At 37.9% G+C, this 25,876-nt stretch overlaps 1 protein-coding gene across 1 annotated transcript; it reads left to right on the forward strand.

Annotated features, from left to right (window-relative positions):
- Window positions 1-447: 447 nt before the first annotated feature.
- On the forward strand, window positions 448-25,795 carry syt14a (synaptotagmin XIVa; the record flags this gene model as incomplete). The annotated part of the gene is made up of 10 exons (XM_079473431.1): window positions 448-462; window positions 1,148-1,283; window positions 9,760-9,807; window positions 14,499-14,651; window positions 17,435-17,659; window positions 20,705-20,976; window positions 22,150-22,599; window positions 22,744-22,933; window positions 23,769-23,849; window positions 25,482-25,795. The coding sequence occupies 10 exons, from the start codon at window positions 448-450 to the stop codon at window positions 25,793-25,795; spliced, it is 1,884 nt and encodes a 627-aa protein (XP_079329557.1).
- Window positions 25,796-25,876: the final 81 nt, after the last annotated feature.

Consider the following 25,876-nt stretch of genomic DNA (forward strand, 5'->3'; position numbering starts at 1 on the left):
TGTCTGATAATATACTTGTTTTTTGTTTCAAACATGCTGTTTAAATTTGACACTGCAAGGTCACATGATTTCCCAAATGTTTCACACTCTCTCTCGCCTGTGCACTATATGGCTTCCGGTACTTACTCGTGAACTAATGACAAATCCCAATTGACAGGAAGAACACAGGCAATCCACGCAGAATAGTGGGAGGCTGAGTGTTGCACATTGTGCAATTATCAGTTTTGAAATTGCATCGGGTGGTAATATGATAATATTTTAAAACTAAGCTCAATATTGTATCTGAAGTGTATGTGGTGAAATAAAATCTACAATTTGCAGAACTCCATAAAACTTGCTCAGTGTATGTGGGTAAGCCACTATTGAATTCCTTTTGAATGTGGGCTCACTAAAGGTTACTCTCATTAGCTGTGATACCTGCCGTTTAGTTATTAATTTTTTATAGCCATGGTAGATCTGTTAGTAAAATGATTTGAACTATTGATATTAATATGATATTTGTTGCAAATTCTAGCTATTTGATCCATGCCCAACGCAAAATTGTATTGTAGTTCTAAATTTAGAGTATGTTCTGTCCAAATGAAACCCACTTTTAAGACTGTTCAAAAATTATTGTCTATAAGGTTTGTGACATGTACTTAGACTTCCCAGTTGTTATTCTTTTCATATTGAAAATAAGAAATGTAATGTTGTTAATAAGATGATCGAAATCTTTTAATTTGATCAAAACTATTTACATAGATGTAGAAATTGTAAATTAACTAAGGAGAACTAACAATAAGCAATAGCTTTGAGCATTTATTAATCCTTTTTAATGTCAATAGTTCTTCAAGTTAGTTCATGGTCGATTATAGTGTAAACGTTACTTTAATATTCATGTAATAGTAAATTATTATATTTATATGAAATTGATCAATCATGTGGAAGTTTTCTTCGCTTTTAGTTCATGTTAGCAAATGCATTAGCTAATTGTTAACAATTACAACATTATTGTGCAGCATTACCCTGATTAATTATATTGACTTGTTCATTTGCACAAGTTATAATGCTCCTTTGACAGCTGTCTTATATTTTGCCCATAGCCCTCGTTATTATTGATAAAAGTTCATCAGCATCCTGCTAAGCAAACAGCAGGAATCCGCCATAGAGGTTTCTTGAATGCTGGATCGTACCATCTGATGGCCGGCCCCTCTCATCCCCCTGCGCGGCGGAGCGGTCGAGCCCACCCCGTCTTAAGCGCTCGGCATGGTTCAGTCCAGACCAGAACATCATGGCGATAGATGGTGAGTAGGCCAATAACGCTCTCCTGCTTTCGCAAACTCACTTCACTTTTCAGAACCTCGTCGCTTAGATGTACGTGCTTAAATGTGTGTGTTATTTCGCTGTCTGTGGCGTGGAGTGTTGTTGTGATGATGACACACAGTGGAGGTAAAGTTTGTGTGGTGTGTAGTGTAGTGTATGGAGAGAAGTGATTGTGGTGCTGAAAGAACAGCTCCCGTACTGACGTTTGCCTAAGAACTGATTTCAGAATGACTTCAACTTGCGTGTCAATCACAGTAACTGAATGCGAAGCACATCCAGGAAAAAATGAATTTCTTCTCCCAGTGAATCACTGCATCTGTTGCAAGTGTTATGTTAAGTGAACTGGGCTGTGGCATGGTGAGGTGGTTTGAGGTGTATATGTTGGGTTCACGGAGTATTTTACGCGAGTGAGCGGGTTCCCGTCGCTTCATTGAGAAAATCCGGTAGCTTGACTTTTCCATTAGACTGTTCCACCGGCTACTCTATTGAAGAAAAATATGTTTTTTGCTGGTGTGTTATTTTGGGATACCCTACTCATACAGGTGCTTGAAGTACCACTGGCGTTGTATTTAGCATAATCGCCTCTTCTTGGAAGACAATTTCTCTCTAATTCTTGCTATAAGCAGTAGCTTATTGTGCTTTTTTTGTCGGTATTTATATTTGTTGTTCTTCCTTTCCATTGGTTAATTTGCCTTTTTCTCCTTCTGAAATAAAATACTATTATTTTCCTTTCGAATATGTGAATGAGTGAGTTTGTCTATGTGTGATATAGTTGGTAAATGTATTTTTTTGGACTTTGTTTTGTAAGACTTTGTTTTTTGTTGTGTTTATATTATCACTGATCTGGAGAACAGTTCTGTTTTTTAAACCATCACTGTAGGCCAGCTCCAACACAGCCACCCACACACACCCTCCACGCATAAAGAACTAGAACTAAAAACTGACAGTATCTTAGTTTAGTTATTTTGCAATGTACAGCTTAGGAGAGAGGATATTTGTTTTTATAACATAATGAGGTTCGTTTGTATGTTTGTAAACCTGTCACAAATCTAGCTATTTAAACGGTGAAAACAACCAACAAGGCAAAGCAAGCATCTTTAATATAAAATATAAAACAATTATATTTGATAATTGGGATGTGAATTGCAGATAAGATGGAATGATGAAAAAGAACTGTTTGTGTTTGTTTATCTGCTGTCACTTCAGTGTAGTCTATTTGTCCTAAAATGTCTCACCCTTTCTGTTTGGTTCCTGTGAAACTCTTTAAAGAACAACCGAGCTGTATGTTTTTTTACTCTTGTACGGTCGAGATATATGTGTTTAGTGTTTGGCAGTCTGTGAGGCTGTGTGTGCTGAGTAAGTGCTTGTCAAATTATTTACTGAATAAATGTTGTATAAGGAAAAGAACTTGGTGGACAGGGTGATGGATTTTGAATGCATGGTGGATTATGTTAAAACACCACCTTGGGCCATGAAATAAAGAATGAGTTTAAAATAATCACTGAAGAATAAATCGGCCATACAAACCCATGTAAGATGCTTTATCAGTGCTGTCAGGGAAATGACAAATCTGGATTTTGCTAATGGATTTTTAACGTCACATGGAACTTATTTGTTGTCTTTTTGTATCTAGAAAAGGACAGCGTAGAAAAGAATGGGAGGAGTGGTTATCTGTTGTTTCCAAGTATTTGGCTCGACATTTTGTGTTTTGCCTTATTTTACCTGTAAATGAAAAAACAAGGATGTTTACAAGAGATGTTATTTTAGAGCACTGGCAACAGCCTGAGACTCTTTAGCTCAATGGATAATCACATTAAACGGCTGCCATTTCCTTCCCTAACACCAGAGTAAGTACGCCAACCCAAACGCAATTTATTTATTAAAAGATGCTTACATAAATATCCTCAATATTTTCTAGTATCTTCTCTTCTGCAGGGGCTTTCTCCTATGTTGCTGTTGTATCTGCTTTCGAATGTTCAGTGATGCTGTAAGTGATGCTGGGCAGATTTGTTTCAGGTCCCATAAGTAACTGAATCATCAATAATAGAGTTACTTCCATTCACTTGTTTCCATTTTCTTTCGGGGTTACTGGCTTCTCACAGGGGAGCGGATTCACTGGATGGTTGATCTCTGAACTTTAAAGTCAGTAGATCCAGTCAGGAGAAGGAATGATGTCTTTAGATCAAAGGTCTGTTAAATTAGTCATTGCAAGGATTTCTGATCTAAGATCACCAGGTGTCAATACCCTGTGACTAAAAGTAATGAGGATGGATTGGTAGATCAGCGTTGCATGTGATGGAAATAGCATAAGCATTAACAGCACTTTACCGGATACAACATACTTTACCAGATACAACATACTTTTCAGCTTTCACAGGATATGATGTCACAAGGAATTATAGATTTATAGTCAAATTAGAGGAATCTCAAAGAAATGACAACTAAGAAACTGTTATTACAAAAAAGACTCGCCATGGCCTACTGGGTTGTTCATCTTCAACTTTTGACTGTTGACAAACATTTGTCTTCAACCCACATGCAGTTATGCAGAATATATTCATGACTCGAACGGTTTAGTTTTCATGACTCAGTTTAGACTGCAAAAAAAACAGCAACAGCCACCCCAATCGCCTGGATACAAGGTAGAAGAAGTCCCAACAGAGTTCAGTCACCAAAACACACCCACAGAGCCCACTCTCTCCCAGAGGCTGTGGACGACACCAGAGAGTAGAGGTACAGGGTCGTAAATGCTGTGCATAGCACAAAAACAAACAAAAAAGGTATTTTAAAAGTATTACAGCTTTATTCTTCTGCTCTATCCAGATTGGCTAGTGCTGGGGCCACAGCAAAATATATTTTTTAAATCTTTTAAACGGTGAGAGACATGAGAAGAAAAAATCCTAGATTTAATCTTTTTGCTCCTATAATGTTTGTCCTGACTGTGAACAAATGCAGGAAATCTCGCAAAAACTCTCGTGACTTCAGAATGAGTTATTTATCATTGCACTTTGTTTATTATATATGTGTACATATAACCTTTTATGTAATTTTCCAAATGTTATTTGCTCAAGCAATGTCGTCTAAAGCATTTAAGGAGGCACAGCACTAGATATAATTTGATTGCAACTAAAATATTGTGGTATTTATGTCTTCACAGTAATTAAAAAATTATATTAATACAGTGTTGTAAAAAAATAGCTCCTGACATTATCACCTGAAGTGTCTACTGGCTCTACTAGAGCTCCACTGGACCTATTAAGTCTCTTCCATCTTAAAGCATCCACACACTCGGACTCCAACCACTACCGGCACTTGCAAAAAGCCCGGTTTTTATTTAAATCTTTCTTAATTGCGATGATAGCGTTTGTAATGCTTTTGACCGAAAACTGACAGAATAAAGACAAGGGTTTGTTGAAGTGATAACTACGGTTGTTATACTTCTGTCAGCTGGCTTTCTGATTGGGTATTGTTTTGTTCCACGTGAGTTCTTGTGCGTTTGTCCTCTGGGTTTCCCCCACACATCAGGATTTCTGATTGTAAATATTCAACATGTTGAATATTTAAGATTCGCAATCATGGCGGCTCCGATGTTCATTCGATCAGGTTCATTCACTCTTAACACACATCACACCACAGCGAAATCTGATAAGATTATGTTTAGAGCCGTTTAAGATCATCGGGACTTTATCTAGGACTGTCGGAAGGGAGAAATCAGCCCGATTATCTTTTGGTGTGACCCCAGCATAAGTATACTGTTTACAGATTACAAAATTAGTTGTTATTCAAGCTAGCTGTGCATGATTTTAAAAGCTCCTTAAGAACCTAGCAGCCTAGGGGAGCCGTTGAAAGGAAGCATATGCCAGCAATCAGAATCTTCTCTGTAACTGCCTTGGGACTTGTGATCTAGTGCAGATTTTGAAACTTGTTTGCAAATGCCCATTAGCTTTTATGTGCCTTGACTTAAATTGCTTTCTTCACTCTCCCCCCACCCCGTCCCTACAGTAAGTGAGTGAGTTGGCAGAGTAAAAGAGAGAAATGTAGTGTGAACAGGATCCCCCTTAGAGGACCAGACTGTTAATTGCAGCATTGTGTGTCAGACCGGTAATGTGTGTGCGGGAGAGAGAGAACAAATCTCTCTTGGGTAAAGTTGTCCCCTCTCTGTCTGGTATCAGTCTGGGTCACAGTTAGTTAAGACAGTTAACATTTAACTGATACAAATCAGACTGGTCGCAGAACCTACTCTAGAACCCTAAGCTCAACACCCAGAGATGTGTCTGGGCAAATGTGTTCAATGTATGGATTTACATGGCTGCTTTTGTTTTAAGTGTGCTGAAAGATGTTCTGAAAAAGCCTACTTGTTCAATTTATTCCATCAAGAAATGAATAATAATCAAACTTCCCCTTTAGATGTTATTAAGGCTGCTGGACAACAAGACTTGACCCATGTACATCTTTGGTTCCTCATTCTCTGAATGCTGTGATCACTCTGAAAAATGGGATCTGGAAGAATGGTAATTGTCCTTATGAATCAGCCCTAATGATTATTTAATGGAGTTGGCTGAGATTTTAACTGTTGGCTGATGAAGTTCATATTAAAATACACTATGCCAAACCCTCAGCCTTAGTCTTTTCCAATGTGTGTGTATGTTTAGTATTTTACAAAAATGGCTTGTTTAGTAATGATTAATAGCATTTTAATGCCCTAAAATGAATCTTTAATGACTGCAAAATAAATTGTTGCATGTTCTTTTCTGTCTCGAGGTGTTACAGTTATGTCACACAGTTTTCTGTGGGTAATAATGGCTCGGCTTGTTCACCACACATGCAACACTTTGTAAACCCTATACATAATGTGTGGATTGAAGTCTAGCATTGAACTCTGCATCACATTCCCTGAGATCATAGATTTTGTCTTTTTCTATGACACGTACACACGCACACACTTCTATATTTACATGTGATAATCAGCTCAGACCTTTAAATGAGGTCAGCACGTGTTTGTGAAGATTTGCAAAGGCTGGAATACTTGTGCTCAGATTTTGCCCCGGATTTTCAGTCTGGACTTATTGCAGAAAGTTTACGCTAGTCTGCAGATTTTGTCGCGAAGTGTGTGATGCCCTATTTTTTACTGCGATTTAAAAAAATGTCTGTAAGTGTGTGGTGTCTCTTCAGATTTTAAAAGGCATGTAGTTTATTCAATCCTTAAATGTTATTTACGATTTAGAGATTCAGTTTGTCCTGTTTTTCTTACATTTGACTTTTTTTGCCTTTACATTTTGCCATCTTTGACCTTTTTCTTCTCCTTGTTTCTTTTGATATTAAATCATTTTGGTGGTAGACATTTCCAGAAACAATTGCCAGTTTTGGTTTCACATTTCTGCAGTTGCTCAGGTATTGCATAATCCATCTCGGCCTAACCCTGTCAGGATAACAGTGATATACAGTACACTACAGTATGTGGATGTCCCATACTAATTGACCGGCTTGCCTATTTTAGTTATATCTGTTAATAACCTGAAATCATATTCTAAATATGAAATTAGCTTTATAAATTCCTGAGAATATTTTGTGGAGAGAGGGAAAATGTATAAAAACTAGGACAGCTTAATAAATACAATCCAGCCTGAGAGGTGGTGCTGAGTGAACGAAAGACAGGGAAGGGAGGAAAAACCAAAGGCTTTGGCCCTGAATCCTCACCTTGACTTAGTTTCCTTACTTTATTTACAGACTCCCCATCAGTCACACGGGTCCCTCATGACTGAATCAGAACGATCCGCTGGAGCAAAACTTATATAAACAGATACAGACATCAACAAATGCACATTAGAAGGTTATTAATTATGGCATTAATATGTAAAAACTGCATATAAATTAATCAGGTCAGATTGAAGTTTACAATTTTTAAGCCTCTCTTGCTATACTTTGTGCTAAACGGAGTATAAACATATTTTATTTATGATATCTTAAATTGTGTGTGGGAGAGACTTGAGAGCTGTTAGATCCTAGAAATGTCATTTAATTCTACTTCATACACAATGCTGCTTCAACTTTTACTCTCTGACTCATTCTCTGTAGGCTGCCTTTTACAAGACTTTTTTAAATATCAACAGGCTGGTAATTGTATCATTCTTGTGTCTAGAATATTAAATTACTTTATATTTAAGGTACAGGTGAATGTTTACTGTAACTTACTGTGATTGAAATCAGTTATCGGCACTCTGTCTGACCTCAGAAGTTCTCAGCTATGCAGTGAGCAGTCATCTAGATGCTGATTACTGTTAGAATCCTTTTAATGGATTACTTTACACTTTTTCATTACCATAAAGAGATCCACATCCTGAAATTTGGTTTTAGATATAATTTCGTCATGATAAGTCTCCACATCACCGATGGCTAGGGTTTCTCTGGGGTTGCAGGTTGACAGCACACATTAAGAATGCAAAAATGTGACATTCTTTGGTTGCTCAAGTCTCTCTCCTTCAGAATGACCTTTATTCACCATCTTCCCAAACAACCTCAGCAGGACATATAAACCCCCACATGGGCTAAAGGTCAAAGGTTTTTGATTAATCAAAGATTCACATTTTCCACCCTAATCAGATTTAATGCACCTTTATTCATTATTATTACTTTATATTTACCACGGGATGCATGATACATGCCCACCATACACATTGAATGCTTTGTTTTACATTGTTTGCATTGAAAAAACATGTTAGCTGATAAGTGCCATGATGTTCAGTCAAGACTCTTGAACTGAAGGACCCCGTAATCTGCTGTATGTTTGTTTGTTTGTTTGTTTGTTTGTTTGTTTGTTGGAGAAGCACCGACTTGAGTTATACTGGGGTCGAAGGGGACAATTTAGTTTGAGGAGGTCAAAAACTCCTAACCGGTCACAGACAATATCTTCCAACAGTATTCATAATATGAACCTCTTACAAAGCACCACTATTTTGAGCATTTTATTGATTGCAAGAAACAAGTTCATAACATAAATGTTAAGTGTTTTCGTTTTCAAATGGTGCGTAGCTTATGATAGTTGATAAACAATTAATAATAATGTAAAACAAAGGTAATAACAACGCAGAAACAATAAAAAACGTATTTTCCATGGGCCTGCTTTATTAAATATTAGCAATAGAAAAATAACACGATCAAACATAATGTTTTGATGTTGTTATATTGTATGTATATTATTTATGTAAATATATGTAATTTTATTAAATATTTAGGGATGTAACCAGGAAGCCTTAAGGCGGTTATGGTTAGGACAGTTAGGGCACATGCGCTTTTAAGGGGGACCCCACAATCGACGTTTGACTGACCAACGGGCCCTGCTGCTCAAAACGTGTTGCGATTCATTTAACATCTCAACCGACTTAAATCTTCACATATTGAAATAGATTTTCAACCAGCTCACATTGAATCATTACATCCCTATAAATATTGTATAACATGTTTAAGCTTAATGCACTTGTTTAATTTGAGTCAGTCCAAGGTTCGAATCTAACCAATGAAATCTTCTACATCGAACAATATGGAAACTTCTTTTTACTGCTTTCTAATGCAGTGTGTGTTTCAGCTTTGACAATATTTCTAACCTGAATGACACTAGCACACACCTGAGCACTTCACATCAGCTATGACGTGTAAAGTGAGCCTTTGCATTGAGGCGATCTCTGAGTTTCGACTGTTGAGTTCAGATTAACCTTTGAAATGTGATTTAGCAGAGCACAGGAGAAGTAAGATGGTAGGTTTCCAGTGGGGTTATGTAAATTGGATACTGGAGTAGACATTGAAGGTTTGATTACGGAAAGACGATGCCAGAGTCTGAAACAATTACAGGTGCACGGCCCGCAATGTAGCACATCATTAAACAGAATTTTCAGCGTAACTAATTCTTACAATAATGTACCTCAACAGTACATATTTGTAGGTAAAGGGGAACAATATGCAAAGTTTGGAGAAAAAAGTATTTACACTGTAAGTGCAGGGTGCTACATTAAAACCTTAACATTATACCGTAAATTTCAATGTATTTTAATTATGTATATTTTAGTTTCAAGTTGTGGCACAGCTCTGCAGGAGGCATTGGTGAATAGAAACATATTTTAGCATTCATATCTGTTTTTTGTATATATTATTTGGATAGCCAAGTGTATTTTTTGTTTTTTGTGCAAGGTATGTTTATATAAAGCACTGTGGCCGAAATATCCTAATCGCACATCACAGAATAATACAACATCTCTTATACTTCTCTACAATGCTGTTTCAATGTTACATCATTCATCTTTTAAATCATTTGCTTGATTTATAAAATCCTGCTGCTGTCTTGATAAAGTCTCCATCTGGTGTGTCCATGTCAGGTGCATCAGCGCATTTGCGTCTCTGTGTTTAATGTCTTGTTTTGTGTGACTACTGTATTGTTTGTCATTAAAGGTTGCTTTGTTTCTGCAGGTGGAGAGCGGAATTGTGGAGTACATGAGCTTATCTGCATCAGAAAAGGTAAGCGGCCAGTTTAAAGTAAAATGGCTGCCACCTGTCTGATACTGATGCTTTGACATTCTGGCTTTTTTTGCCTTCCCTTCTGAAAGATATTATTTTGATAGTCGTTCGGCATGTTCGTGATTGTTCAGGTCTATTAGTCTTCTGTTAAGTGTGTTTGTGTGTTGTCTTGTTTGTACTCATCTGTTAGTTTAACTTTCACTCATCATTTTGCCATATGTTGGCAACACGTTTTTTGTCTAAATGTATTTGTTATGTTTGTATCACAGTGGAACTCTCACAGTCTCCTTTTGGCTGAAATTGTGTGTTGGATATGTGATTTCAAAAAGACAAAAGGTATTTGTTTAACTAGACGTTTCAAAGGCCTGAAAGAGTGCAATTCCTTACTGCACTGTGAAAAGCCCTGTGAACAGTATAGGATATAGCTTGTGAGTTTGTTGAGTAAGCAAATATTTGAGTGAAGTGATTCAGGTAAGATTGAGTAAGTGAAGCTCATAAGTCTCTCTGAGCTAGCCACTGCCTATGTGCTTGCGTGTGTGTGCACTTTATTTCACTTTCTTCAGGCGCCATCTGTCAGTCAAACACATACACATTTGCTGACAGAACGTTTCTTGCTATAGCTCAATGTCTGTGACAGAATACCGCTGCACTGTCTCAAAACAGAACAGAGATAAAGGCGTGAAATGAAATCACATTTCAGATTCACATTGTTTAACATTATTTAAAGGTTCAGTGTGTGCTTATTTGAAGGATCTGTTGACAGAAATGCAAAATAATATACATAGACTAACTACGTCTTTTGAGGAGTATAAAGTCTTATTATAAAGACACATTTGAAGCATTATATTTTTCTTACCTTAGAATGAGCTACTTCTATCTACATACGTTGTGGGTCCCCTTGCATGGAATTCACCATGTCATTTCTACAGTAGCCCTAAACGGACAAACTGCTCTACAGAGCGCGTTTTGTACATACGTTACTTCCTTTGGCAAAGAAGCCAAACGTGACAACATCTTAGTTCTGCATCAGCCACCGTAGTGCTTCGAAAGGGAGGGTGGAGTGAACCGTTGGTTGCAGTTTGCAACCTCAACCCTAGATGTCGCTAAATTTCATACACTCGACCTTTCAAAGTGTAGTCTTTCATAGATTGATTAGCATTTTATCATAGTTTTACAACAGATATCATAGTTAACCTATGTTGTTGTAAAACAACGGCTACTGTGGTTTTACTACAAATAGAAATACTGGAGTTACTATAAATAAACCATGTTCAAGTAATACAACAAGTCATGTTTTTCATTTTATATAGAAGTACATGACACCATAAGTTGCTGTGTGTCCGAGAGTTTTGTTTAGAGAGGCTGCCAATGCTGCCCTTTCAAAACTGTTCCCTATGCCAGGACCCATGAGCATGTCGAAATTGATCCCCCTTTAAATCTTTATACTGTATATTTGCTTGGAATACTTGTATTGGTTTTATCAGCTAGCCTGGTAGTTGCCAGCCCACCTGGAAAAGTCTCTGTGCTATACTGTATGTTTGTGTTTTAAGATGATATTTAAGCATTTATGTGTGAGAGCATTATGACTGTGGGCATGTGCATTGGCCCACGAAAGGACTTCTGATCTGTTGTTAAGTAGGAGTTTACAACGGCGTGCAGTGTGTTTTGTGAGAGTGTTTGTGTCTGTAGTATTTTGTAATTCAGAGGTGGCTGAGCATTCCGACATGCTTTTTACCTGTTTCTATGACAACAGAACCAACCAACAGTTTCCAAGGAGCCAAAAGGCAATTTCAGTGATTAATAGCGCGATAACGGTTTACCATAAAAGAGATGATTATTTTTATCACCTCAGAAGCTACCACAGGGACTTCACATTAAAGTTGAAATTATGCAATTATGCCTTTTTGTATGCATAACCTTTTATGGTTGGGAGATTTTTGACTGCTCCTCGTTGGCCCATATTTATGAGACGATTTCTGTTTCATCTCAGAACCTGGAGTTACATCAGAGATGCAGTTCTATCTTATCAAAGACATCATGGACTGCAAAAAAACTCCCATTTGTTTCCATTCATCCTTGCAGTCTGTTCTTTTTCTTTCCTAAAAGTTTTATAGGCTGTTTCATTGAGTTCCACTTTCATCTCTCTGGTTTAACAGAGAATGGGATTATAGATGATGGCATGATTGCATAATCATCTTTAAGAATCTAAAGAATCTTAAATTGAGCTATTCTCAATAAAAAAATGCAGTTTGGAAAGTCTGATGAAAGCTGTTTTTGCAGTAACAATTGTCAATTGTACATTACTTTGTCTAGTTACTGACAGCTAGAACACCGGGTCTGTTTGACTAAATTGGCATCTGGCTGTTGAATTAGAGAATGTCTTGTCAGCGATAGATTTTTGTTTTCTTCTCCTGTATGGCTAATGTACAGCTAACAATGGCTAAATAGATTTCAAATAGAACATGACAGAGGATGATCAGGAAATACACAGGACGTAAATCAATTAGTGACACTAAAAATAGCAGATGGTGGGAGGGCCGTTTCATAAGTGTGTGTGACGGTGGTCATAACACAAAACTGGCAACATTAAAGGGACAGTTACCGCAGGAATAGTTCAATGACATTGACTTCCATTGTATGGACACAGCACCAGTGAGACATTTCTCAATATATCTTCTTTTGTGTTTGTTAATAAACTTTGCATAATAGTGTTAGATTCAACAATAGTTTAGATGCTGTCAAAGCTACAATTTGTGTAAAATTAAAAAATAGAATGAGAATGACCTGTCATGCTAAATAAAAGTTGTAAAATGATACGTACATAATTTATCATATTTATGGAATACATATATAATCTATTTAACTGATGGCAAAAATAATCGTTTACTCATAGTTCCATGAGGGGTTTTCAGCAAAGCCCCATCAGTGATATGTTCTCAATGAGTGAACATCATTTTGTGCTCTATGTCATCAATTATTTTCTTATTAGTCTGTTGTAGCTTGGCAACAGTAGGGATGTAAATGTCTTTATAATCATTGTATCATTAGTGGTATTTTTTATCAGTCACACAAGCACTTCAGCAAACATTGAGGAATTACAATCCTATCATTTTATTTGTTTTAAACTGTTTGGTTAAAGGTTTTTTTATAGAGCTAAATAAAAGTAAATCATATCTTGCTTAACTCAACCACAATTGAAGAATCCTCAGGAAAAACCTCTTAGGGTCATCATTTGATTGGCCGATTGCTTTGTTTGCCCTGTGTTGTGACGCCCTCCCATGTGCTCGTAGCCTGTTATAGTCTGAGTGCTAAAAACAGCAATAGCAAGCTGGTGTCAGAGCGAGATCACACAGTTAGCAGCTAACAGGATCACTGACGGTCATGTACAGGAGCATTGGTTATGTAATACAATCATTATATGGAACATTCTTTTTTTCCACACTCTGTAATGGAACGTTATGGATTCTGTGAACTCTGGCATAACAGTGTCATTAAATGACTTTTGACCCCTTCTTACTACTGTTTACAAATGTAAATAAGGAAATCATGACCCCTGTTGATATTTCAATAATAAAATGTATTGGATTGTTGATATTCCAGCATGGTTAATATTACAATGGAAAGATCAATAATTTATTCATCATTCTATGTAAATGCATTTTTACCTGCCTTGTGTGGTTAGAGTAAGACAGAGGATGTGCATGGGCACAATTTGAAGGTTCTTGTCTGTCTCTGTTTAATTGCTGTGAAAGGTGGACCTTTGACTGTTTTATTCCTGTGCTCTCAGACAGTCATTTCTATTTTATATAGAGCAGCTGTGACGGTGTCTCAGATATATTCACAGTCCTTTTTAGACTTAATCAGGCATTTTCTCACTGTGGGATCATGCGAGAACTCTGAGGAGTTTGCACAGTTCAAATCACTTATACAGTAGTTACATTAAGCTGGGATGGGGGAGGTATTTTACATTAAATGATTAAACGTGTCACCTTGAACCCAAAACTTTGAACGTATTGCAATAAATATGAGATAACTAATAAAACAGCACAAGTGTAGTTGAATTGTTGAGTGGTTTATGAGAGTTAAAAACAAATGAAAATGGCCAAAAGGGGTGATGTTTCCTTTTTTATATTTATCCCTGTGCATCCTTGGCAGCAGCACCTAAACGGCCATCCGGGAGCAGAGGGGCTGGTCAGATGATCAGGATCACAGTGCATACATTCTTACAGTATTCATGGAAAATGGCTATATAGAAGCATCGAGCCATATCCACATTCACACTCACATGGGGCTTGTCTGTAAAGAAGCAGTTTAATGTCCTGCAGAAATCACTAATGGAGGATTTTTCTCTTGTATGAGAGACCAGCCATTTGGATTCAAGTAATGTTACTCTGTCATTGTGATCATTTTGGCCACACAGAGGAAAACATGAGCAGATGTACAATAGTATTGCAGTTGCATTATTTTTCCTTCTTGAGTAGTGTTTTTGACCACCCAAAGTAAATAACTAAAGAGGACTATTTCAAATGCTTGATATTTGCTCTTCCTCTCTTTTTCTCTCTTTCTCAGTGCTGTCTGATGAAAAATGCATTCCTCTCCATTTTTGACTGCAAGTTGTAGACTGTTATTTTGTAAGGATTCTTTTTTCTTTCAATTGTTTAATAGATAAACCTCTCTCTTCTCTTCCACAGTGTCTCCTGAGGCTCTGGGGTTCTTGTCTGGAATTGGTGTCTTCATCCTTCTTGTGATTGTACTCTTTCTTTACCTCAATAACAAATTATCTCTTGAGAGTGCCAACCAACTGCCCAGCCTTGACCAGTTCAGAAAGAGCACAGAGCCAACAGGTTTGTGTTTGTTTACATTGGTCACAAAAGTTTTAGCTTTTTTTATTGTCTTTTTTATATTGTGTTTTGTATCAACATGATGCTTATTTCTATAGGTAAAGAGTTATTACATTTTTGCTGCCGGGGGGGGGGTGTGTGGGGTTATAATTTCATTTAGAAAAATAACTTGACAATAAAGCACTAAAGCTTGACACTAATAAGGTTCCGTAATGAATTAGAGCAAATTGCAGTGTTTTTTACGGAGCTGAGGAGCTCAACATCACTAAACACTGACTAACACCCTAATTATCTGCTAAGCTTCTGATCAGAGTCTCTGAGAATTAGGGTTTAATTCGTAGCGCTTAGGCCTTAAAGTGATATTCAGTGATATAAAGTGATCACTCAGCCTCATGTTATTTCATACCTGTATTAATTACTTTGTTCTCATGAACACAGAGAAATATATTTGGATGAATGTTAGCAATTTTCAATTCTTTCTTTTCAATCATTGACTGCCATTGTAGGAACAATTTTATGGTAAAGGTGCCCCAGAATTGTTTGCTTTCCTAAATCCTTCAAATATCTCACTTTGTGTTCACCATAACAAAAAGGATATAATAATTTTTTCCTACTATGGTAGTGGATGATGTAACTGAACTGAAAACATTCTTACAAATATATTTATTTGAGTTTAACAGAACAAAGAAATGCATGTAGGTTTGAAACAACCTGAGGGTGAGTAAATGAGGAGAGAATTTTAAATAAGCTATAAAAACATGACCCTGTAAAGATTAAGAAGTCGTCATTTTCAAGGGACAAAAAGATTGGGCCACGCCCCTTTCTTATGTGTCGTTTAGCTTATGTGATTGGCTTCTGATGCTCACAACGCGTTATGGGACAGATGCTATTGGTCAATCAGTTCCGATCGATGGTTTATTTGGGGTAGGGGTGCGTCCAAAAAAATAAAGGGGATCACGTTAGAGTCATGGATCAATCAGACTCAAACAACCAATAAACACAGAGACTACTATAAAACTGGCTTGAATGGACTTATTGAACCGTACACATTTGTACACACAGCTAACTTTTGTCTAAACCATGAAGCACTCAATCACACCTACACAGTGCTGTTGACAGGGGCACTTTGTGCCCACACACACATCCTACAGACAGGTTCTGGATCCAGGCATCAGTGGGTTGCCCACACACAGTGCTTTACATAATTCTGCAGATTATCAAAATCAGTGCAATAATTGAAATGACATTTACTGGACGAGTTTGCACTGTTATGAACTGATGTGGTGATGTGACTGCGTAGTAAATGTGACTTTGTAATAAACAAGAAATTATATTAACTACTTACTTGGTAATATTTTATATGTTATATTGTGTAGTGCATTGGTTCAATGTAACCTTAAAATCTTATTTTCTTGCAAAAATGACCAATACGCTGATCTGTTAAGTATGCTTGATACATACAATTCTCATCCTGGTGTTTGACCCCTAGTTTGATGAACTAGAATAATCATTTCACTTCAATAAAATGAATCATGGTTACACAAATCTGATTGTGGCCTAAAGTAAATTCCTCATTCTGTTCATTCTTGGTTTAGATGCTTTATGGGTCATGGATCTACAGGAATAGAAGCTGTATATTTGTAAGGTTATTTGTTTCCTTTTTTTAGGTGATCCAATAATCTTATATTATAATTTCGTTCATTTGAATAATTCCAAGGCAGCGTATCAGATTTTTTGAAGAAAACATAATTTAATACATTTTCCATAGACTGAACACTGGAAAATTTTGGAGAATAAATTGACCGATCAAATCTCCTTCTCATTGTTTCTGGCATTTTTAAAGAGCTTGCAACAAAGTCTCCCCTCCATGTCTGCCTTATTGGATTCAGTGACAGAGAAAGTTGATGATTTGGCTTATGCAGTGAGCGACGTCACTTACGTGGTAAATCGAGCAGGTCAACATCGTCTTTCAGAAAGTCCAGGCAGAGGAGCTAAAGAGGATTTGTAAGAAAGAGGCAGCAAAGATGGAGGAAGCTGCACTGCAGACCCAGGAGAGAGATACTATTCTGAGTGAAAACACTGAAATCCAGACCAAGGCTGTGTCTGGACTAGAGAGAGCCCTGAGCATCAAACTACAGGCAATAATACTGGTTCATTGCTGTCCACTGAGACCTTTTCTACTGAAAGTGACCTCTCACAAATCTCTGACAAGGAGAGAAAACAAGTACAAGGGGCAACAAGATGCTGATTCACTCTCAGGCGATGGCAAATCTGTACTAAAACTAAACCACATTGGTTAAGAAAGAATTAGGCTAAAAATGTTGAATAAGGATCCAGAAAGTGGAGGTGAGAGGAAAAAATCTTCCAGCAGGAGAGAGAAACAAACTGAAGGTGAGAAGATGAGGTTGATGGCTCCATCTTTACCCACTTTTTCTGAACCTCAGTGGATGAGCAAGTTTCATTGTCTCCCTATCTTCTCTATTATTTAAATGCACAGGGACTGTATGAAACCGATCTGATCTGTCTAATATCCGTGAAATGCCGTGAAAATTATACATATTGGGTCTCAATGTTTCTATATTTTCACTCTGTGTACACGATTGTGGTGATTCTTCTGCAGCATGAAATAATAATGCACGTCACAGTCTTTGTGGTTTCTGCAGGTGTTAAATCATATTGATTAAAATCTCCTCTCTGTGTGTGAATGTTTTGTTGTTATACTACATCGCCCTCTGTTGGTTATGCTACGGATGTTCTTTAATTTTCACTTTCTCTCTGTCTCTCAGATAAAAATTGCGTTAATTCAGACTATCACCACTCGTCGTCAGACAGTGAGGATGAGGTGATCGGACAGTACCAGGAGGCAGTGTCTCGATCACATGGACTCCGGGGGGGCTCAGCGGGGACTATCTCGCCCCACCAGAAGGCCTATGGCTGGGACACAAGACAGAAATACTGCCCCCTGGCAGCTGAGTATGATGGCTACAGTAGTGAGGCCTCAGCAGATGATGGTAAGTCATGCCAGACCGTTTATATCTGATTAACAGGGTTTGTCAAATTTGGTGCACATTAAATAAAAAAGTGCTTCCAACCTCAGAACATCATTTTTTATTTGACATGATGCTTTTCATTCCAACCACCTGGCCGGTTCCTAATTGATCAAATCTATTATTGAGTATCTTTTTTATATAAAAGTCAAATCTTCTCCTCTCTGTGCTTTTTTATGCCACAATAACTAACAGTGTGTCTTTTGTCTCCTATTTCCCAAATTACTTAAAGCAGTGCAAAGCAACAATGTTCTTGTAATGTAACACTAGATGGCGAAATACAACTAAGGATTTATTTCAGCTAGGAGATGTTTGTATGTTTTCATTGGAATTTTGGCAAGACTCTGACCTGAAAGTTTTTTATTATTATTAAAGAACAGCCAGTAACAGACACAGCAGAGAAATCTGAATGAAACCTTTTTTCAATCAAACTGGCTGGGAATCGCTGATTCACTGGCGAGAGAGAATCGCTTTTTACTTGTGTACAAACGAGACTTCTGACAAATGTCACAAATTTGCTTAGTGACTTAAAAAAAGTAATATGTTATGCATTGTACATGTTTCTTTCTTTAAAAAAATTATTCTGGTTTTCTAGATACTTTTTTATGTTGTTTATATTAGATGTTATATTCAAATTTTTCAACATACTCTCAAATTTTCGGACGCCACTTGGATCAGATAAATCAGGATGACCCATTTTTGCATAAAAACCTAGAACAGGCTTTTTCATTCTCACACAAAAAAAAACACTTGGAATGTTCTCACTCACAACACTAACACACACACACAGCTGTAAAGGAAGGTGAGAGAGTTCTTGGCTTTGCTCCTACATGGTGTAGAAGTTTTCGCTGCTCCTTACGGAAAAGCAGATGGTTTTGTTGTCTGTTTTACACAGAGGAGCGCATGACTGCATGATCATCAATAATCATCAGTATTTGACGAAGTCTCCTGTACAGAAGTAGTAAGGAGGATTAGGGTGTTCTTTTCCGTTTGTTTTTCCATTTCTGGGAAAAAACATGCAATATGTGTTGGAATCACTGCAGGAGTCATTGCAGATGCTCAGAGAACATATCAGGAAGAAAACAGACCACAGAGAGACAAAAAAGAAGGAAGCTTTTAGACATATCGCTCTGATTTTCCACCCTCAGAATTGCTGCCATGAGAAAGAAACAGAGTGAGATGCTTTTCTCATGAGCTGTTTTCCTAGAGGTATTAGAGACTGTAGCCTCAGGCCATTTTTATAATACATGTAGAGCAAAAACACACACAGGCACACACATTTACATATACACACATTATATTGCTTGGGTACTCACAAACACACTAAAACACAAACATATCAGTTATTGACAGGTTTGTCTGAAAGATGCTCTCAGCGTGTGTGTGAGAGAGCTGTAGGTATGGCACAAATGCATGAATGTTTTATAACGCACTTCAATACTTCATGAAGACACAATGAGACCGGCTGTTTTACGCAGCAGGATTTAGCTTCATGTTTTTGGACATGAAATACTCATTTCGCTGTCTTATTATTCTCCATTGTAGAATCATTACTGCAGTCACATAAAATCTGCTCACACACACACATATATATTATCTTCAGCTTGTGTTTATAGCCTGGGGTAAAAATGGTGTGTTTATGATCGAAGACATCATTCAGCATTGACCAGAGAGAAGTGCTTTTTCTTCATCACAACAGCGTATATTTCCTTCACCCTCACTGACAATGAATTTTGATGCTTGAAGTAAATGTTCTGTATTGCCATTCCTTTCTCCGTCGTTTTAAATTATTCTACATTTTAATGGTTACAACATGGATTAGAATAAAATATCATCTGTTTCTGATGACCTCAAATGATAGAGAAATTACTGCCTGTGAGGAACAAACACCATTAAAAATCTGATTTTTTTTGTGTGTTAAATTAAGGATTTGGAATAATGATGTGTTGATTTGATACATTGGTAGTAAAATGTCTTGTAGAAAAAATAATTTAACAATTATGTTGTTAAGGAGTTTATTAACAACATTTACAACATCAGCACACGTTAGTTGCTTGCTATCTTTCCCTGGCCAAAAGCAGATGCGTGTGTGTGTGTGTGTTTGTTTACGAACAAGTAAATGTTGTATTTATGAGTTCACTAAATCTTCCTGTCCTGACCAGCACTATGTTTCCATGGCAACAGCCACTAGGTAAATTATCTTTACATCGCCGTTTACTGTCATATACAGGTTGAAATCCTGTAAATATGGCCATTTTCTTGCCATTCATGACGTTATCCTTTCCCTCATGATACTTTGATTTATTCAGTTCCTCAGAGCAGCTATCAGTCATTGTTTCCTCAGACCTCCACATCTAATATATTCTGATTTAATTTGTCATCCGACACACACTCTCTCCTGATCTTTAATTGATTTTTAGCCCCAGAAGATGTTGAAGGACAACTGAATGATTTATGAAGATGTTGGTGTAAGGGATATGCCTTAGTAAAAGCTCAGATAGTGTCTTGATGATTTATGTAAGCGGCGTAAGCAGACTAGATGTAGCAGCTTCTGGAAGTCAAAGCGCAAACATAAAAATGCGTTTTGGAGGACTTCTCAAATTTTTCTCTTGATCTAATCTGAGCTATAACTTGTCTCTGTATTTACTGTCTTGGCTATCAGTTCCAAGATGATAGATTTGATTCCATGGAACAGCAAACTTATATAATGTAGTTTACGTATCTTGCATTGCAATGCACTCTATGTATGCTAAATGCATAAAAAATAAACGTAACATGTAAAGTTTCATGTGAGGATGATACTCAAATTAAAGTCACTGAGCTCACAATCCTGCTCTCTTTTGCTCTTGACTGAGATGCTTAACTCCTATTAACGGACCCTCAAAGCCACAGTCATCTAAATAGCAGGCTATTAAATTTGACATGATTTTTCCTGAAATATTCCACAGTTGCTTCAGAACTATGAGATAAAAAGAACTAAATGCTAAATTCCATTTTGCCCCACTTCAGTGAACTGTATTCAGCGGATGAGGCGAACGCCGCCATTGGATGAGCTGCAGCCTCCACCCTATCAGGATGAGGATGGGTCGCCACGTATGTCCTTCACGCCCTCCGACATGGGTGATGCCAAATGTGACCTTTCCCATGGGAGCGAGAGCCCCAGACACAGTTATGGGAAATGTCCGAGTGAGCTCAGCGGAACGCAGGAAACAGAAATCTTTCTCAATAAAGGCTATGAAGAAGATGTACCCAGCGATAGCACTGCTGTACTCAGCCCAGAGGTGTGTTGCATGCATCAGAAATGCATGCAATGAAGAAATTGACTAGATAGATAAAGATCTTTGATTTGATAGGTTTCCGTTTTAAGAGCACTGCTATCACATGCAAGCAAATGGGAATGCAGGCACAAAGGCCTTCGTTATTCATCATGCATGTGCTGAAGTGTAATACAACAGTAATGTGGGTCATACTGTACCTAAACCGTAATTTATTGAAGTATCTTCATTAATCTTAAAGAAGCTGTAAAGAATTTCTGTTTGTCACTTACTCTTATGACAATAAAGTTGCATCTAATCTAATCTACTCAACCCTTGAGTTAATATGTATAAATGTCTTTGTTCTGCTGAACACAGAGACCGATATTTTGAGGAATGCTTTTAACCAAACAGTTCTTGCCCACCTTTGACTACCGTAGGAAAATAAAATTTGTTCTGTTGAACAGAAGAACATAATTTGATGAATGTAGGAAAGCAAACAGTTCTGTGGCACTTTTGTCTACCATTGTATTTTTTTCTACTATTCATCTTAACAGCCTTTGTGACCCCTCCTTAACTTCCGGTACTTCCGGTAATGACAATCAAAAGAAACCGAGAAGAACCGTTACTTGGCTAAACTTGTCTCTCAAATATTTTGAATTTAGACTGTAATACCATGCTGAACCACTAGATGTCAATGTGCCATACGGTTTGTTTAAATGTGACCAAACTGCAGGTACCACTCAACAACTTAATTTAATAAAATGAACATACAACAAAAAAATGATTTTATGTAATACAATTATTATACAATAAAATAATTAAATAACTGAATATTAACATTAATTAAATGATATATAAATAGTTAAATTATAAGACACTAGCCAAACACAAACCGGAAGTTAACTGGGTGAACTCTGATGAAACGGTCGTATTGTCAATGATAACCAAGAAGTGTTTGGTTAAAGCATTCTTCCAAATATCTTTCTCTGTGCTCACCAGAACTGAAGGGTGAGAAAATGATGACAGAATTATTAAGTTTGGCTGAACTGTTCCTTTATGTTATAAAACAGTTCTATGAATCGTTTAAAATTCGATATAAAATACTATTTTCTGCACAGGTACAGAGTTAGTTAAAAGTTATAACTGATACTCTATGACCTTCTCTAAATCTCTTGCCATCTCTATCGCTCTCTGTAGGATCTTTCTGCTCGTGGTTCGGCGGCTCAGCTTCCTAAAGGTTATGACCCCGAGCCTCTTGCTCAGTATGGAACTCTCGATGTCATCCTTGACTACGATTCATCTGACCAGCGGCTGTCTGTCACGATTACAGCACTGACGGACATTCCCCCTCTCAAACGCACGGGTAACATCTCCTGGCAGGTGCATCTGGTGCTGCTGCCCACCAAGAAACAAAGGGCCAAAACCATTATTCAGCGAGGCCCCTGCCCCATATTTACAGAGACTTTTCACTTTAGCCATATCGAGTCGGAGATGATCGGGAACTTTGCCGTCCGGTTCCGTTTGTACAGCGTGCGCAGGATGAAGAAGGAGAAGGCTCTTGGAGAGAAGGTGTTCTACCTCACCAAACTCAACCTGCAGGGCAAGATGTCTGTCCCCATCATTCTGGACCCCTGCTGCAATATACCTGTGAGGTTTAAATTCATGAATGTATCTTGAATGTAAATTTAGAATTTACTATAATTGTATTTTCGCAAAACGATTATCAGGGCCTAAAGAAATTATGGTAACAATATTATTGCAGTTACTAATATCACTGTTGTTATGTCTCAGGGCAGTGACTCACAAGCCAGCTTATCAGACGTGTCGTGCAGTGAGACGGCCTCATCGTTCCCATCTGCAGTTCAGGGGTCACCTCCGGAGATCCTGCTTGGGCTTGTGTACAATGCCACTACAGGACGCCTCTCTGTAGAGGTCATCAAAGGCAGTCACTTTAAAAACCTGTCTGCGAATAAACCTCCAAGTGAGTGATTATTTTACATACTTAAGAAGACCACAACATGAGCCCACACAACCACTCTCAGAGTTTTTTCAGAGCATTTCGTCATATCAGTCCTGTATCATCTTATTTTTCTAAATCATATCTTAACAAATGTGACCTCTCACCTTTGACCCCAAAGGTGCTGTCAACATTGTGCTTCTCTCTCTCTCTCTCTCTCTCTCTTTCTCTCTCTATTTCTGTCTCTCTATCTCTTTCTGCCTCACCCTTCTAACACATAGCCTTTACTCCTTTACGTTCCCAGAGCTTTTGTCACACTTAAGTCAAAGAGCACAATGTAAGATCCGTATAAGCCTTCAGAAAACACTCACAGCTTCCAGTATCACTAAAAATGTATTAATGTTAAAATGTGCTTGTACAAAACTGCACAAGTACAGTTTTTTTAATCTTTCGATATATCAAGGTCATCATAGAAAGTTGCAAGTGGTATGAAGTGCAAGGGGCATTATCAGTCTAGACATTATTTGATTGGACATAACATCAATATTGTTGGTCGATTTTCCCAGAAATTAACGTGTCAGTTTTAATACAAGGAATACAAATGTTAATTTGTCAAATAATTAAAATCAATTTGTGAAGCCTTTAAACAATTTTTAGCCTGTTTTCAACTTCAGATAATGTTTTGAAATGGTGATGAAGGCTGTATGTCACTCTTAATCATTGGCCCTTAAACTGAAGTGCTGCATTGCGCTTTAACATGATGTCTCTGAACCTTCAACCTGTTGACCTGCTCTTTTTTCTCCCGCTGTTGTTTGTATATCTATTTCTCCCCGATGCCCGATGATCCCCTCTGCTCTTGCTGTCAATCCTCTCCCGTTGTCAGACGGTTTGTTCTGTTGTCTAAAGCACTTGATAGGTGGGCAGGTGTACATTATTCGAGGTGAGTTTTCTGTGGATGCCTTTATCAGCGCTGGATGCTGTTCATCCAGTTTTCCGTTTTTACACATCCGTCTTCGTAGTTCCATCGCTGAATGTTGGTGATTAGACTGGAGAACATTTCTACATGGATGCTGAATGTTTGATCAATCAATAGAGAAAGAATATGAAGAAAGCCTACAGCCTACTTATTTGTTGTTCATCCATGGAGAAGGTTCAAATTTTGTTGCATTGTGCTTTTTCATGTTTTCCAACCTTTGTAGTGATGTTTGCATGCCCCTTATAACCCTGTATTTTTATACTATGGGTTTTCTTTGATACACATACATTAGATCATTTGCTTGGATCGTGTGACTCCTTCCTGTTATGTTATAGACCAAGTTGGCTGTCTTGTGCAAAGAATGTCTCATGATACGTTGAGGTCTGTAGATTAGTAGCCATGTGAGTGTTTCAATGCAGAAGTGTTTGTGGAAAACGTATTTACTCAGCTGGAAGGTAAAGCATTATACAATGAACCTACTCAAGACTCATGTGTTGCGCATTGGGTCCAAAATGAACACTCAGAAAGTGTCTTTGGCAAGTCAGTAAAAGCTGTCTGGGAACCACAACATGGTTTAAACGTAAAATAGTCACACACTAAACAACTGCAAAAATAAAAACCGGGTGGACCGACACAGCAATGCATCTGACCAAAAATCAGATACAAGAGGTTGATTTCTGTAGCTCCAGCAGGGTGTGTTTGATTTCCTGTATCACAAACAGCCAATCAGCACTCGTGACTGCTATTGAAATAATTTCACATTCAGCTTGAGTAGCTGGAGATGATTTCCGCAGCGGCAGGTACGCCACTGTATTTCCATATCTGAAATCAGCACTCCTTTAGCTTGGGCCTGTACTATTACTCTATAGAGAAATGAGAAACATTTTCTATGAAACGCAGCGGGAAGACTCTGCAGGAAGCCCGCACTCAATGGCTCGAGGAACACAAGAGTGGCGCTGGCACGAAGACACAGAGAGAATACTAACGTCTGTTGTATTCTAGCGTAAGCTGGCGGGCAGGGCAGTAGAAAGCACGCTTGAAGGTCTACAACTGCGCTCTGAATTAAATCTGTTGAAAGAGCGCTGCTTAGTCTGTTCGTAATGCATCTGTAGAATCGCAGCTCAAAAGATCCAGAAAGGAAGAAACAGAGGAGTAATGCGAAACTGGGTTATTAATCAGTGTGCATTGACTCGTGCTGAGCAGTAGTACTGAATGGCCCATTTTCAGCCACTGAATTTCATCTTAATGAATGAAATGATCAATTGCTTTTCAGTGAAATGGAGAGATTTGACGTGTTACAAGGCGGGAGACGTAGTGTTGAAAACCTCTGTGATGGCAGAGGAACTGCTCAAGAACAATATTCTGTCATTTAATTTAACAACTTCCGCAGCACAATTCGCTTTTGATGCTGCATTGATGTTTGCCTCTCTGTCGCCATCTTTGTTTGAAACATGAAATTGCAAGTTACTTTACCTACTTTTTTTATGCTGGATGAAAAATAACAGCTCACATATTGCATATTTATAAATGTAGATTTAGTCTTTAGTTAATATGCATGATTAGTATGCTCTAACTAAATGCTTCGTTCTGTTTCAGACACATATGTAAAGCTCACTCTGCTAAACTCAATGGGTCATGAGATGTCCAAATGTAAGACGTCCATTAGACGCGGCCAACCCAACCCCACCTACAAGGAGACATTTGTGTTCCAGGTAGCCTTGTTCCAGCTATCTGACGTCACGCTCATCCTGTCGGTCTACAACAAACGCAGCATGAAACGGAAGGAGATGATTGGCTGGATCTCTCTAGGGCTGAACAGCTCTGGGGAGGAGGAGCTAACGCACTGGACTCAGATGAAGGAATCAAAGGGACAACAGGTGTGTCGATGGCACAGTCTTTTGGAGTCCTAGAACGTTATTAGGCAACAGGGATGATGTGTGTAATATGAAGATGGGGTGGGGACGGAGAGCATGTCAAGCTCTCAAAGGGCC

Source organism: Barbatula barbatula (assembly GCF_947034865.1).
Source record: "Barbatula barbatula genome assembly, chromosome: 14".
In the NCBI taxonomy this organism is placed as follows: Eukaryota; Metazoa; Chordata; class Actinopteri; order Cypriniformes; family Nemacheilidae; genus Barbatula; species Barbatula barbatula.